The 11,545-nt window shown below is 42.7% G+C and overlaps 1 protein-coding gene across 2 annotated transcripts; it reads right to left on the bottom strand.

The window, feature by feature from the left end:
• Positions 1 to 6,276: 6,276 nt before the first annotated feature.
• ccdc78 (coiled-coil domain containing 78) lies at positions 6,277 to 11,476 on the bottom strand. Of its 2 annotated transcripts, none has more exons than XM_026315839.1 (14): positions 11,376 to 11,476; positions 11,141 to 11,272; positions 10,975 to 11,061; positions 10,020 to 10,376; positions 9,521 to 9,571; positions 9,325 to 9,413; positions 8,976 to 9,057; positions 8,747 to 8,872; positions 8,475 to 8,671; positions 8,144 to 8,318; positions 7,724 to 7,767; positions 7,562 to 7,643; positions 7,358 to 7,458; positions 6,277 to 7,282 (listed from the first exon to the last, which is right to left on the bottom strand). In XM_026315839.1, exons 1-14 carry the CDS (start codon positions 11,439 to 11,441, stop codon positions 7,192 to 7,194), a joined length of 1,680 nt encoding a protein of 559 aa, XP_026171624.1. In that variant the 5' UTR covers positions 11,442 to 11,476; the 3' UTR covers positions 6,277 to 7,191. The 2 variants fall into 2 exon arrangements, with proteins under 2 accessions (XP_026171624.1, XP_026171625.1); XM_026315840.1 differs by having other exon boundaries at positions 8,976 to 9,054.
• Between the last annotated feature and the right edge of the window lie 69 nt (positions 11,477 to 11,545).

Raw genomic sequence — 11,545 nt, 5'->3', positions numbered from 1 at the left:
GGATGCTGCTCCATCGGACATGGAAATCAGGGAGAGAGTCTTTGGGTGTGACCTTCCATCAGCCCCTGGGGGAGTTTGAGGGAAGTGGCTGGAGACAAAGCTCCAGAGATGAGAGCGCAGACGGGGGCAAAGTGCTCCTGGACACTCCCTTGTTGTCCAGCACAACCACACCCCACCCAGCACAGGGGTCCTATGTTTCCAGCAGCAGCTCTCATTGTTATCCAAACATATAAAAAAAAATTATCAATCAGACCTGCAAACTATTGATGTAAGACACTGGACTTGGTCCAATATTATACTAATTTGATGCATGTAACTTTTTTCTTTTTCAAATAATTATTTCCTAATTAGCTGTGTATGATTGCTGAAATGTTTATTAGACCCAGACAAGCAATTTTCCTAATGCACGAAGTTTTTCCTTCATTATGTGCAGAATTCTTGAAACACAGCACACTGGTCACAGTCTAATGTTGTAAATCCATTGTTTTCCCTGCAGACCTAATTGGCTTTTTGTCCTCAGACAGTAAAAAGTGATACCAGCTTCTCTGTCCTTTGTGTTTTGTGTAACTCTAGAGACATCTGTAAATTTGCTTCAGTGTCTTATATAAACTATTAATATAATCTGAAGGTGTTGATGTATTATCATTACTGTCTTATAGCTCAGTATCTCTCAGTACATGACAGAGCTTCTCACATGAACCCTATCCACCTGGATTACTCTCTCCACTGTCGGTCCATGGCTTCATCATCTAATCTTTCCCATAACTCAGTCCACAGCTGTTGGCCATTGTGGTACTGTGGATGCAAAACAGTGGCTGCACTGCTCTGACACACTTGATACAAATCTCAAACCTCTCTACTTGTGCCAAATTATACTCAAGGCCTCCAAAAGACTGAATCTCTGTAGCTGTTCTGTTTTCCATCTCCACTGATTCACTCTTATTGCTCAGTGGCAGGTGAGAAAGAGTCGGGGGTTCGGTACGTACATTCATCGGTTTCCACTTCAGCCACAACAATCCAAGGTGTCTGAGAAATATGCTAATTTCAGCTAAAGATAAAAAGTGTTGCTTTGTTTTACGTGGTTTTAACCCATATAGAATGTGATTATGTACAATGCCACACAAGGTGTTTCTGTACAGCTGCATCATGCGATAGATTAGGAAAAAAAAGATAATGAAACAGCTGTGGATTCCATCAGGCTTCATTTTCCACATAAACAAATGCTCGTAGTGCAACTAACTGGAACCAAACATTAAACCTAGAGCTCGGCCACCTCATCCTGTGACTCAGTGCCTGTGCATCCTGCAGTATCTCCATCAGCTCCGCTCCAGCTGAGAGTGAACTTGAAGTCCATGACCACAGTCTGGCATGCCAGATTCCCAGCTGACAATATTTTGTTCCCATAACACCCTCACACAGCTGGGACTGAAGATTTCCAAATGGAAACTATTTCAGAGTGGAGGAGAACATGCTAACTTGCTATGCGCCTAATCTCATAGAAATGCCACTCCATATCCTGATCCTACTTCACATCAGTTTCTTTAAGCGCTGACTCGTATAGATCTTTCTCTAGTGATCAGTTTGCAAAACCAGATGAGTGTAGAACAGCTTCTGTGCACAGAGCAGCCTGATGGTGGGAGAGAAATACAGGGTCAGCTCTAAAGCAGTTTGTGCAGTTTGAGAGCTCAAGGCAGAATAGAGAACAAGTGTAGAACAGTGCAGTAGCATGTTTATCTGGCCATGTTATCCCTCTGAAGTAGTGAAGGGAGGAGAGCGTGGAGACCCCTTTGTTCCTCAAGAGCCCGCAGATGGCTGTAATCCCTTCCAAAATGCACACTGAAAATCAATCAAGACAGGGTGGACATGGTGTATGAGTGTGGAGGCGGGCCACTTTTCTCAGGGAGGGGGCCCCGAAAAGAAACAGAAGTTGGGTCAAACACGCGTCTTTGGTGCCTTCCCGCCAAAAAAAAGTATTGTAAGGAAAGACAGGGGGATGAATTGCAACTCCTTCCATTGAAGGCCTGCTCGTTAGCCCTCCGTCTGAGCCCGGCACAGCTGCCATCTCCTCACAGTGTCCTGGAGCTGACATCGTCTGCAGGGGGAACAACCACAAAAACCTGACATCAAAATGTAATAACTCCATTTCTCAGCAGGATGAGGATCCCCAGGCTCATAGGTTTGAAGGAGATAGATACTAAACTTAATGGAAATCCATCAAATAAGTGATTGAAAACCAAAAACCACAGTTGTGAACCAACTGACAGACTTCTATCTGCAGAGCCATGACACTATCCTGGCTAAAAAACAAAATATTTATTAATATTTTAAAATCTAAATGAATCTCATATAATCATTTCATGGCAATAACAACAACATCTCCTAAAGTCCCAGCTGTGCTGAACTTCTTATCGCAAACGTTAAATCACTGTAATGACGCTTGAGTTCTCTGTTTCGGTTCCTCACGTGCTGACGTCAGTGTTCTCAACACTAAACCCCAGACTGAGAGTCTACCCAATACATGTAAGCACACCTGCTCATGGACGGGCTGTTCAGTCCTGCCAATATAACCACCAGGATTATAGGTTTCCAACAAAACCTGTCAGATTGTCTCCACAAAGGGCAGAAATTTCCCTGGCAACTCAGTTCAGTTCTTCTGTCATTCCCTGCCACCCACCTCTGTGGTTCTATTTAATCCTGAGCACTGCCTCCTCTGTTGTACCTTTACGTTTTTCTCTTCTTGTTATCAGACTCTTCAGAGAAGACGTTTTGGGTTACCTCCTCTGAGACATATTGCACTATACCTTTTGTCCCAATTGTTTACCTAGGAGAGAAGTAGGCAGGAACGAAACTACCTCTCACAGTGGTTCTGTTATGTTACTAGTATCTCCTTGCATTTTTCCTGCAAAACACAGCTTCAGGTCATGTTTTGTCAACAGATACCCCTGTTGCTCTGTGCTTTGAAATATGTAAACCTGTTGACATCCTGCACCACTCTCATTATGAAACTCTTGCAAGTGCTCGAGTATTAGTATTAAAAGAAAAACATGGTAGATATTATCACCTGGTAACATGCGACACATTCAGGTTTTATCGTGTGTCCTGTTTCTCTTAAGCATCTCCAAGGTCTACGTAAATGAGTTCCTACATTACCCAGAATTCACTTACTTATAAACAAAAATCAGTCAAAGGGAAATGGGCAGATATCATAAGACAGATACAAATCAAGAAAAATAATTAGTGAATAATACATTATATCTAGATCCCAGTGCCCAACATGTGTTCCAGGTGGATTTCATTATGGTCTTTTAAGGAAAGTACTGGTATAAAAAGGCTCTTTGGCCTCATGGTACGTTTAAGGTAAATAGGACATTTAGAAAGAAGCTTCTACGTTTTTGAGCACCAAAAACAAAACACCATGGGAGACAAATATTTCATATAATAATAAAATATAATATTTCATAAGGAGACAAACATTTCTGAGGCATCCAATAAAACTTCAGCTACTCATGGCTAGACAGCGGTAAGTAAGGGGGAAAACATGTCTTCCAGGAATTTGGGTGAAATAAACCTTTAGGGAGAAACTGTAGGGAGGATTTATCTTTTTAACATTACACAATAATGAAATGTAACTTGTAGATCCTGGTGGAATGTGAGCGAGCAATGCTGAGTGGCTGCTAAAAGCACTTTACGTGTTGGGTAGAGCGAAAAGGAAAAGGGAACAGAAACTCGTGAAGCCATTTATGCATCAGATGTGCTGACAGTCAGGCGGTATGTTTATATTCCAACACCGTGCACTCACACATTGTGTGTCAGCCCAGCCGCTGTGTCCCAGCCTATCTGATGTGACAGAAGCTCCTGAGCTTTCCTCTCCCTTCGCTCTACGCTCATTCCAGGGGAACATGTGTGCTGGAATTCTCCCCCAATTAAGACAGGGATTAGCCGGGTCCTCTGTGGGAACCGGCCGAGTGTGGGAAAGCAGAGGGTCTGTCCCTCTCTCCTTCCCTCACCGACACTCAGCCTCATTCTCAGTCGCTGTTGTTCGTCAAGCTGCCTCCCTCCCCTGTCTTTCTCACCCTTACTGTAACCTCGTCCTCACTTTTCTCACCCTATATTCTGTCTTTTCTCCACTCTCCATTTCATCACTTTCTTTTACCTTTCAAAAGCACACACGGTTAAGTCTCACTTCCAGAAATCCATTTTTCATTGTTTCCCCTCTCATCATTATGATTATGCATAGTGACCCCATTTATTTTTTTTGCTCCTTTTCATTCTTTTTTGTTCCCTCTTCTCGCAGCCACTCAGAATCTCCATAGCTTTCAGTCCTAATTCTTCAAGGTTTTCTGAAGTGCACGGTTCTTCTGTGCTCCCCTCTCCTGCCCCTTCCCTCCTCCCTCTCAAAGCCTCTCCAGCCTTCATACTGAAAGCATGTCTGGAGTGAAGCTGGGGACTCTTGCATGAATAGTCTGAGACTGTCAGACTGAAGGAGGGGGTTGAAAAAACGGCTCATCAGAAGAGAAAAGACAGGTGTCTCAGAAAAGAGACATTTTTGCATTCATTGACTCATATCCAACACAGAAAATGGATTTAATTTACCTCTTATTGGTATATACTGGACATACAATATGCAGCAAGCTTAAAATGAATCATATTAACTCTCAGCATTAGGAGAGAATTCAACAAACAGTCTAACTAAGAGCACTAACTAAATGTCAATGGGAACATCCTGCCTGGCCTTCGTTCCCACTTTTCCATTGTGACGACATTTCTTTCTCATGGTCTGGCCATACTCTGACTATCACACCAGATTCCTCTCCCACTGCTTCCACATTCCCTGTACTCATTGCCACCTTTTCTTCTTCGTTCCCACTCTCATTTTTCTTTCCTTGCGTTCACATAAATCCCTTCCCTGTGCTCTCCTCCACACAAGGCTTGTCCGTTCCAATTATGGCAGGACCGTCCAGCCCCCGGCTCACACACTCTGCACACACAGCCCGCTCTCATTAAGCCTTTATCAATTAGGCATTAACCTCCTAAAACAAAGGGCCTCTTGACGAGCGACTCATCGCAGGCCATGTGAGGTACTTCCTCTACGTCGCTCCACCCTGCTCTCCGTCCTCAGAGTGACACATTCATGCAGCCTGTTTCCCACTGCTCACAAAACAAAACATCAACAAACAGATGAGAACGAGGAAAATTAATAAGAATAATCAAATATTTACTTGTTTCACAGTTTAGGTGTTTCAGCTAAAAGGGGAATAATTTTGACCATGAAGCAAAATGATACAAAGCTGCAGCATTTGAAATGATAAATGTGATGATATAAATAATCAATAAAGAGGTAACGATCAAATTGATGTTTCCAATACAGCTCTGAAAGGAGCAGAGGCAATCTGACATATGGAAGAATGATGGCACCCATTTTGAAATCCTCACTGATATTGAATGGGTGTATTTCTGTGAAATGTGCAGAGTGATGTCAGTAAAATACAACAACTTGGTGGGATGAAATAAACACTGGTAGAGCTCAAGCTTTTTATTAGACAATGCTGGTGTTCACATCTGGAGTGAAAAATGACAGAGGATGATGAGTATCATCCTTTCTAGTGCTGCATTCATTACACAACCAAGTAATTACTTGTAACTCAATCACTGCTTCACCTAAACTGAATTATGGGGCTGGTTGAGGGGTTAGAGAGATAAATCACTCTCAAAACAGGGACACTGTTGTACATCAGATTTTAAAAACTCAATGGGGGCCATTTTTAAGGCCTTTAAATAATTAAATTTTAAACTACATTCGTCAAAAGCCACAATCTTATAGTCATTTCATTGAAATTAGTAGAAAACTTCCTTTCAGTTTTGGCACAGATATGTGATGCTGCAGATCATATCACCAACTACTATTTTTGTAAGTTTTATTTAAAAATATTTTTGTCATGTTGTCAACATTTCTTTAAAGCTTTGACCCACTTCTGTTGCCATATTCATGCAATTGAATCGATTCAGTATTTACATTATAATAGTGACCACATATTAGTTGATAAAAAGCTGTTTGTAGTCCAAGAAGTCAACTTTTCCAACATGTGCTCTAACCTTGGCACGTCGCCTTAGGGACCAGCTGTGGTGCACCCTGCTTCAAACTCTCTGCATTTGCAGTGTTTCATTTCTACATTTCTTGCTTTGTGTTTACCCAGAGTACATTTCTTTCATACAGCACAGGATTCTGCATACACACCGCTGCTGTCTTTGTTGGCAGGGCAGCAAAGAACAACCTGGTTTTGATTTTCCCACAGATCTGTCGGTGAGAGGAGTGGTCCCCGGCACCCAGATCTTTGGCACAGTGACTATGTTGGCAAAGACCCAAGCTGAACACCCCCCCACCTTTTTTCCCAGGGTCCTGGGAGTCTAATACATTACTAACAAAATCCCACTTCCCATTCCTCTCAAACATTCACACTCCTGCTACCCATCTCCTACGACTGACATGCCCCCTGAAAAGCCTGTACTGGGGTCTCATGCATATGATTCTTTATTTTTCCAATCATTCAGTATGAAACATAAAGTGACATATTTCAATAAAGTTTTCAATCAATGCCAAATCTAAAAAGAGATTTTTAATGTTATGTCAGCTGATATGTCATGAAACCCAGCCCCCAAACCTAGAAAAAAAAAAAATGCAGACCCTTTCACTGTTAAAGGGATTTAAAGGGAATCATTGTCTATTCAAACCATCACCGAGGTTATAAATATGATGCCTGGCTCGCCTGCCCCACAGTTCTCCTCACTGAGCCATTGAGGGGAAAGCATTCACAGGCGTGTACGTGTCTGGGTAACATGTAATGACATTATTCTCACCAGGGTGACCCCTCATTGTCACCACGCTTTCTTCTCCCGAGCTCATGAAATTGACATAAGCTTTACAAACATTCCAGGCATTTTTTTCTCAAGGCCTGATTTCTTTGGGGGCCTTTCATAGACTAAACCACCAGCATGAGCAGCACCACCTAGTGAGTGTGTAACTGCACAAGGGACGCACAAATAATTTTACAACCTATAATTGGTCATTTGGGACATTTTTTACTGATTTTATTATTTTTCTGTTTGAATAATAACATTTTTTCAAAGCTTTGTACCAACTAATTACATGATCGGTGATGTAGGACTGGTGTTCAGATTTCACAGCTGGGCGTCCTAATGGAGAGATGAATGAGCACTTCGGGAACGCCCTGCTACATCCTCTATCCCGTGCAGACTGCGGAGATGTGTGATCTCCTGTTTATACCTGCGGATAGTGAAAGAGCTCAATATCTTGTGAGAGTGAACATTACACGACGTGCACGTCTAGTGACTTCCTGACCTGCCCAGATGGTTGTCAATGTAGTCCTGCAGCTCCAAAACCTGCGCTTCTGCAACTGCTGCCCTGGTGATGAGCAGGGCGCGCTCCTTCTCAAAGTCAATCTGTGTGGGAAAAAGAAACTCTTCAAATCACCTTCATCGTGGAAAAGTAAGAGTCTTCAAACGAGCGACGTGATCATTGTAAGATTCAAACAATTCTGTTTACCACTGTAGAGTCTGTGATCTCCTTCAGCTGCTTTCTAACGTCCAGCCGGGATTCTTCGTATAGCTGCTCCATGGTCACCGGCCTGGTGAAGTTACGTTTGTCATCATTTTTAATGCACAGCTGACCATATATGTCATTTCTCAAAATATAAAAATGACTCACTCTTGAGAGCTTAAATTGTGAAAAGGCATTCTGAGGACAGCCATCTGAAACAGAGCAATGAAGATGTATTAAAATTAGAATGTGTTATGTAGACAAAACTGCTGTAGCATGCAAGTTAGGACATTTCCCAAAGAGGCAGACATTTCCTCAAAAACACATCTGACGAACACGGTACCACTGGTCACCATGACAACCAGCTTACATCCATCAGTGATGTTACATGATCTGCTGTCCACTGCTGTGGCAGTTAGTGATTTTAGTTACTGTATTGTAGAACACACACTTTGAAGTCAGCACTCACGAAACAAATGCTCTATATAAGGGAAGTATGGACACAAAGAGTTCCCACAAGCATTCAACAAAACAAAGCAACAAAGCAGATGAATCCACTTCAAAGCAGCCATCTTCCTTCTGCACCACCTGTTCCCGGGCCGCCTGCAGCTGACCCTCCAGCCTCGCCTTGTCCTGACGAAGGAGCTGGAGCTCCTTCTCTGCTTCATCTCGCAGGTCAGCGGGCTCCAGGCTGAAGTGGGCTTCTGGAGGTCCAGGGTCCAGACCACCTTCAGGTTTAGCCAAGATCTGCTCTCTCTGAACCCTCATATCATCATGTGTAGATAGATTATTAAGTCAGTATGGATTCACTGGATTCATTTGCTCTTGATAGCATTGATATAAATATATAAAGTTTGGTATTATGTAATTATTTATGGTGTAGGTTTATATAAACTGAATGGAAAGACGTAAATGTTACCTGTATGCAATAAGGAGGGCATGATGGGTCTTGGTGATCTTCTGTAGTCTCTTTTTATAGGAGCGAGCAGCAGAGGCAAGTTGCTCCTCCCTCGCCCTGTAGGATGAACGCACATCCTGCAGCATGCCGTCCACAAACGCCCTCATCTTAGCTCCAGCTGAGGTGGTTTTATCTTTTCCAAGTCCGTCAATGTAGTCCTGGATTAACAGATGTGCAAACGAATGAGATGTTGGAGGAGCTGAGTTAAGTGTGCTGTGGCCATCGCTACTCACAGCTAGGTCTTGTAAGTAGCGCACCAGCCTTGCACGGTATTCCTCATTCAGCTGTTTGATTTGAAGCTGCAGCTTTGAGTTCTCCTCTTCCACCTCCTTCACCTGGCTCTGAGAGCACACCAGGGCCTCAATAGGACACAACACACACACCATTTTAATTCGAATGTCTCTGAACCATTTTTATCAGAATTACGACTTTCATCAGAGGCTGCAAAACAGTGATGCTCACCGCATTCTGTTCAGATAGTCTCTGCTGGCTGTTATGGATCACCCTCTTGTTCTCCTGCTGCTCTTTACCCATAGCCACCCTGCTGACCAAACACAGACTCAACCACATGGGAGTAGTGAACATAATCCACAGACAGCCACATCACAGAGAGGGAGCAAAGAGACCACATCATACACACACAGCAAATAAAAGCCACAGCTTAGAGCAAAAATCAAAGAGGAAACCACAGAGGAGAAGCATGTGGACGGACACTGAGACATAGATCCTGAGTCTGGCTGTTTGATGACTGGAAAGATAATGATGTTATTATCTCATGTTGTTATTATGACAAACATTCACTGGCCCTCACACTTTCTCCTCCAGTTTCTTCTGCTGCTCCTCATAACTGTTCTTCATTTTCTCCAGCATGTCTTTGATGTCATCCTGGTTTCCAAGAAGCTGTATGACAACATGAAGGTTTATAGTTTACTGATGCCTGTGAAACATATGTGCGTTTCCAAAAAAAAAAAAGAAAAACTAAATTCTTTTTTTTACAGAACACTCACAGTTTTCTCCATAGATTTTTGCTCCTTGTCCAAAGCTGCCAGATCCTCGGGCTGTAAAAACAGTATAAACTCTTAGCAAACATTTTAAATAAATAGTAGTTACATTTAATACTGAAGGTTTGGATTAAGCCACGGTGAAACCCGTTCTGAATCCCAGTGAAAATATTTTATGAACAGTCTTTTTAAAAGACATTCAATTTTGTATTAACAAGGCTTTTTTTGGAAAGTAAAACACAGGAAATTATGAGGGAAATGTCAGACGTTTGCACCTAAAGGTAAAACATTTGGCACCGGTTAAACAAACACTTTGGAGAAATGTGAGCAACATGTTCTGCTTATGTTGGAGCTGTAAAGGATTTTCCTGTTGGATGTGTGTAGCAGGATCAACTCAGTGTTTGGTTTTTATACAAAAGCCATGGGTTTCAGTAATGACTGCCTTTTAATTAAGGCGTGGATTATTTATTTAAAGTCACACTATTTATACAGAAAACATTTTCACCTGGACTCTGTTATGTGACATGCGGCTGATCAATGCCCGCACTCTGTCCAGCTCCCAGTGAAGGCCCTGGGTGGTGGTCTTCACACTCTGCTGCTGCTCTTCCAGCTGCCTGCGAAGGACGTCCTGGGCCTGGGCTAGTGCCAGAAGCTCAGCGCTCAGCTCTTCACTCTGAGCCACCTCTCTGCCATGGGCCTCAGCCAGAGCCAGGTGTTTCTTCTTCAAAGTGGCGTACTCCTCTGTCAGGCCTTGGCCGCTCTTCTCACCCACTTTCAGACGAGCCTCTGCTGACTGAAGATCCCGGACTAACCTCTCTCGCTCCATTTCAAGTTCTGTTATCACACTTCCTTGGTTCAAGATCTAACAAAGGTAAAGAAAGTGCAGTCAAGGCAGCTTCAATCTCTTAGGGAAAATGTGTTCAAACAATAATAATTAATAAATTTTTCCATCCATCCATCCATCATCTATACCCACTTATTCCTAACCAGGGTCACAGGGATCTGCTGGAGCCTATCCCAGCTCTCTTTGGGTGAAAGACAGGGGTCCACCCTGGACAGGTCACCAGTCCATCACAGGGCCACATAGAGACACACAACCTCACACACTCACACTCACTCCTGTGGACAATTTAGAGTCACCAATCAACATGACACACATGATTTTGGACTGTGGGAGGAAACCAGAGGACCTGGAGAAAACCCACACAAGCACAGGGAGAACATGCAAACTCCACACAGAAAGGAAACCCTGATGGGTTATGAACCCAGGCTAATCAATTTTTATGTTCGCAATAAAAGAAATTAAAAACTAAAAACTAAAATCAATGTTAAGAAACAATCAAGCATGTATTTTTATTGAATATATTCAAATTGAAAACAGTAGTCCTGTTTTGACGTGAGGAATTAATTGGAAATCAAATTTTACCCCGTTTTTTAATCTGCTACAAGTAAAATCTCACCTTGTTTTTAAGCTCAAACATCTCTTCTTCAAACTGCTCCCTCAACTTGTTCGTCTGAATTTTCTCCTCCACAAGCTCTTTAGATATCTGGAATATCAGACGGACAACAAATCTCTCTGGGTCTGTACTGAGCAGATATATTTCACTTGCAGCTCATGAACTCCACCTTCAGCTTTTCTTCTTCACTGCGGACCAGCCTGCAGGACAGATCTGTGTTGGAGCTGGCCAGGTGGCCCAGTCTGCTCTCCAGGTAGCCCACTTTCGTGAAGAGCTGTTTATTTTTGTCACGCAGCTGCAACTTGAGTTGAAGAGAAAGACTCTTCTTTAAAGTTTGATAAAACATTTCTGGAAAAAATAGTAACCAGTAACAATAGTAGTAATACTAACAATATTTTACTTACGTTTTCTTCTGTCACAAGTAGCTCCTGAAGTTCAGATGAAGTTGGCTGGTGCTCCTGAGTGTTCATGTTAAACCTTAGTCGGCGGCTGCTCAGTGTTTTCACCGTATCCACCAACAATGTTTCCATGGTGCAAGAATACAAATAACCCTGCTGTTGGACACTCTGTCTTT

The sequence above is a fragment of the Mastacembelus armatus genome, chromosome 19 (genome assembly GCF_900324485.2).
Source record: "Mastacembelus armatus chromosome 19, fMasArm1.2, whole genome shotgun sequence".
Taxonomy (NCBI): domain Eukaryota; kingdom Metazoa; phylum Chordata; class Actinopteri; order Synbranchiformes; family Mastacembelidae; genus Mastacembelus; species Mastacembelus armatus.
This window is presented reverse-complemented; position numbering and strand designations above follow the sequence as displayed.